This window comes from Stylophora pistillata, unplaced genomic scaffold, assembly GCF_964205215.1.
Source record: "Stylophora pistillata unplaced genomic scaffold, jaStyPist1.2 SCAFFOLD_1190, whole genome shotgun sequence".
Lineage (NCBI taxonomy): Eukaryota > Metazoa > Cnidaria > Anthozoa > Scleractinia > Pocilloporidae > Stylophora > Stylophora pistillata.
Window position 1 is genome coordinate 1 of NW_028290841.1, and position 4,762 is coordinate 4,762.

The window sequence follows — 4,762 nt, forward strand, 5'->3', positions numbered from 1 at the left end:
TCCTCATGTTTTCTGTTTGTTTTTAGTAACCCAGGATCTGCGATATATCTTTGGTGTACAATTTTGTCGCGCGCACTCGGTACGTTCTGGAAATGGCCACAATCTGTATCTATTCCCATTGTTACTTGTGTAAAACAAAAAACAACAAACAAAAAGTGTGTCTGTCTTGGATTTTCAGACAGTTGCTTGACACAGAGGCTGCAGCAGAAGGTGGTAGGAGGTGGGTCAAATCGCTCCTCTACTTGGCCCATTTTTTTCCCTTTTCTCTTTTGGTAGCCGTAGGGTAATGGTCTAATAGGAGGTTTTTGCGCCGACAGAGCTGACGACCACGATGATGAGGAAGACGTGCAGACGCCCGGGGACAGGACATTTTTAGTGCCAGAAGAGGAACTTGTAGAGGAGAGCAGTCAGTCCTTTTACCGAAAACAGGAGGCACTTTCCGTCCAAAGGGACGCGGAGACTGTACAGCCATACTTTCCCTTGGCATTCGCAGAATCCCCGGACAGGCCTCTAGCCTTCAACTTTGATTTGTTCTTGCTGGACAGTCTGACGCTGCCAAGACACATAGTGCCTCGCGACTCTGATGAGGAGAGGGTCTCCAACGCACTTACCTTCGAAGACGCAGCCAGCGCAATAAGTTACTGCACACGCAGCCTAGAGATTGGGTGGAAAGACACGCTTCCTTTGCCCTCTCCGTCTGATCCAACCCAGAAGTCTCCCCGTCGCAAACATCTACTCAGAGACCTGAACAAGTGGGAACTTTTCCGACGTGACGGGGCAAAGTTGACCGAAGCCCTAACTAGCAGACAAGCGCCTTTAGACAGCAATTTAAACCTGGTTCGCTTGGACAGGTAGGTCGCTGGTTTTTTTTTCATTTTCATATGATTGGATTTGATTTCCGCGTTAGGCTTAAACTCTTACCCCTTGGCTAATGGTCGGAGTATTTAGATCTCCTATTTTTTTCTCTTCTTTAAATGACTTCGTGGACAGATAGATCTAGCCCGCCGGACCTTTGGATCATTTTTTATCACCTGTTACCGGCCAGTCAGACTCGCCTAGGAAGGATGCTCAGCTTTTCCCCTGAATTAAACCAAATATGAGCAAAGCATCTACTTGCAGAGACTTTGACTCGATTAGAATGATTCCTTTTGTGGAACAATATTCCAGTTAACAACAAACATATGAAACATATTCCAGTTGATGCTAGGCAGTCAGAGCCCCTTGGCTCTTTTAGGGGCGAGCTTCAGGATTTTGACTTTAAAAGACTCTTACATGTCTTTGATGGCGAACATTATCGCACTTTTAAAATAATCTGTCCTAAATGTCGTCGGAGCTACAAACCCACTCGGTTTGTAGCTCTTAGATTCTAGTTTTTGCCTCCTTTTTGCGTGAGCGTATTAGATCTAGGGAATGGAGGGGCAATAGGATGCTTAGTTTTTTGTTTCAGTTTTTTTTTTTTTTTTTTTTTTTTCGGTTTCTCTTTCAGTTTTGTGTCTCTGTTTTTCGTGTACTTTGTAGAAATACTTAAGTAAATGAATCAATCCATTTCTTTCCTCAATTCTTGTTTGGTAATCCTTCGTCTCCATGTAGGTTTGGAAATATCATGGTCTGGAATGCACCTCCCTGGTCCCTGGCCAGCCCAGAATACACGCACGGCTTTCCCAGGAAGCTCGTTACGCAAGACCACGGGGGTTTTCTACCGGGCAACATAACAGTGTCGGCGAAAGCCAGTAATTTGACGTTGAGGCGACTGGCTGTGTGCGACGTGGCCTGCTTGGTAAGTCGGGCAACCACCGCGGGCTCAGGTCTCAGCAGGGCGCGACTCCTAAACCTCAGGTACGCGGCCATCAGATATCAGAGCGGAACATTCTGTCCGCAGTACCTTGCGTCCGCCATGGTGGAGTACGGCGTGAGCTTCGGCACCTTTGAAGCCCTATCGCCGGAGACCTTAGAAACGCTTCACTCCAACCTGAACCCAGCTTGGAGAGAGGGCGACGAGTCGTCAGCCGCGGAGGGATCCAGCCCTAGCAACGAGGAAGACGACGACGCCGACGAACCCCTGATAGAGTGTCCGCAAAGCGTCATGCGGGAAATCGGCAAGTCGTCCAGCGACGGCACTGCGCAACGCCAGTCCTCCCGAGAGACGGACAGACTGCTCTGCGATCTGCTCGCGCGGCTAGCTAGCCAACCTGGGCAGCAGAGTGACTCCTCGTCCGAAGGGGACGGCGGTGGGGCCGAAAGGGCAGCAGAAGCCACCACCTCCACGGCTGTCGCCGGCCTTGCCAGAAGAAAGAAGAGAAGGGCTTCCTCTGTAGGCGCTGCTAGAACCAAGGCGACGCGCACGGAAGAAAGGGCGCTGCCTGAGGGCGGACAACCAGGTAATGATAAGGCTGAAAAGCAACCGCGTTAACCAACTGCTGCCTTTTGTTTGATTGTCTGTTTTGTTCGGTTTTTTTTTGGTTTTTTTTCTGTTCACATTATTTATTTATTAATTTATTTATCTATTTATCTATTTATCTATTTATTTATTTGATTTTATTTTATTATTATTATTTATTTATTTATTTTTTTTCACTTTTTAAATGACAGCTGGAGCAGGAGCGACGACCACAGGCCAAGGCGAAGGGCAGACAGCGCAAGCAGAGGCAGAGGATCGCTGGGGCCTGAGGCACTCGTCGGTGCCGGGTCTCCGAATGGAGGATTTCCCCGACGAGGAAACGTGGCAGGCCGTGTCAAACTTCTTCAGAGACCACCAGCCACTTCGCCAAGAGGTAAACTTACATTCATGATCACCGATCAGATCATCACTGTTAAACCCTGTTGGATCATTTGTGTGGTGCCTCCTGGCGCACTGGTGATGTATATCGTCAATCTTGTTTCCCCTTCTTGTTGTCTGTCCCAACAGGAACTACAAACTGCCATGGCCAGCACAGCGGCAAATGCAGGAGGACGCGCTTGGAAAGAAGATCCGGAGGCAGTGCAAGAGGCCACCAGCCAGCGAGTCGCAGACGCGCACCGTCAAATGGTGGCCGAGAAGATGGCAAGCCTCTTTGTCATTTGCGCCGCTGCCTGTGACTGCCCAGAGGAGAGCTGTGCCCTGAAGGCCGGTCGATTTTGGCCGCAGATGGAGCCAGCAGACCCCTGTCGGCGACAACCACCATGTCCCGTCTGCAGGGTGTTTGCTCGCCACCTGGATCTCTGCCATCTCCTCGCTAGGAGCTCCACTAGCAAGGGCGCCCTCTTCAGCCGACTGCTGGCCAGTGCGGTGGCCGTCCACCAACTCTACGAGCTGGCAGTCCCCAAGTCATTGCCCCCCGGCCAGAAAACTACGAGGAAGCAGTCTGTAAAGGCCTTGCTGTGCTCCCTTTTAGAAGTGGAAAGAAATAGGTTGCAGTGCATCCGACGCATCGGGGAGCTAGCCCTGCTGGTGCCCCAGCTGCTCTGCGTTCAATTGTCCAGTGGTCGAGCGGCCTTCTGGGAACAGCTGCGGAGGGTAGCAAACACGGTCATCGCCCAACGCGGTCGACAGGCCAAACTGCTGGCTCTGGAAGCCATCCGTAAGAGGTTGCCCGACGATTCTTCCTGGAAGGACTTTCTGACCCCCTCTCTCCAAACCTGAAAAGTGTCCTATTCTAAATGGCAGTGACTGCGCCTGCGAATGACTTGGACTTTGCACGCGTTCAGATTTTTCAATTGTGTTAGGGTTAGTTTGTTTTTCTTCCTTCCTTCCTTCCTTCCTCGTTCTCGCTGTCATGTTCTGTTCGTCACTCACCGGCGCGACCGATCGCCGGTCTAGGACTCTTTAGCATATAGAGGTTCGGTACTATGTTAGCTATGTTAACCATCTTGTCAAAAATGTAGGTAGTTTCGCCCTTAAGAATCTCAGGAGAAACAATCACTTCACAAGCTTTACTTTTTACCAGTTCATCAGGTTCGACGGCTAGGAATAGATCAACTGATTACAAGTACTTTTAAGTTTGAGAGGAAATTGAATGTTTTATTGTAGTGTAGCTTCTTATTTAGTTTGAAATGTGTCTCAGTATAATCATAAGTTGGCTAGATACTATTTTGTTAAGTACACGAGCCCACAAGCTTTTTACCTTGAATTGTTATCGTGTATAAATAAAGATTCTACTACTACTACTACTAGTTTTATTTCAGGAGGACGCTTGTAAACTGAAGCCACTCCATTAAATCTTGTTTTACAACGAAAACAACCACTGTGTGTGTGTGTGTGTATCTTAAATTGTTGCTCTAAGGGTTGGGTTTTTGATATCTACAGGTGTTTTCTTCTCTTCTATTTTTTTTTTTTTTTTTTTTTTCGCAAATAGATTTGGACATATTATTTTTGGAAAATTGCAGAGCGCAATTGCATTCAAATCTATGAAAAAGAGTCATACTGAAATCAGAAAATCCAAACTCAAACATTAAATCTAAATATCTCCTTACTCAAATGATTCCAAGTCGTATGTTATTAAATCATCCATATCAATCATCAACATTTTGTTACAGGTTTCAGTTCTTCATCAGTTTGGTTACAATAGTAACACCATTAGAATGGAGAGATCCATTTCATGTCAGAGTGGCAATACCAAAGGAAGGAAAGATGGGAAGAAATCTTGGGAACAGCTTACCGATGCCAAGTGGCCATGCCCAAAAAAAGTCAAACTGTAAAAATGCTGTGTAGTAGCACGACTCTTTACAGGAATTTCTAAATATCCTGGCTATGCTACCGTATTTAAGCGAAAGAGAATGTCAGATT

The 4,762-nt window shown here is 47.3% G+C and overlaps 1 protein-coding gene across 1 annotated transcript; it reads left to right on the top strand.

Moving 5' to 3' along the window:
* Positions 1-251: 251 nt before the first annotated feature.
* On the top strand, positions 252-4,393 carry LOC148715812 (uncharacterized). The gene is made up of 4 exons (XM_088746482.1): positions 252-851; positions 1,591-2,378; positions 2,590-2,771; positions 2,906-4,393. The coding sequence occupies exons 2-4, from the start codon at positions 1,604-1,606 to the stop codon at positions 3,617-3,619; spliced, it is 1,671 nt and encodes a 556-aa protein (XP_088602608.1). The 5' UTR covers positions 252-851; positions 1,591-1,603; the 3' UTR covers positions 3,620-4,393.
* The last annotated feature ends 369 nt before the right edge of the window (positions 4,394-4,762 follow it).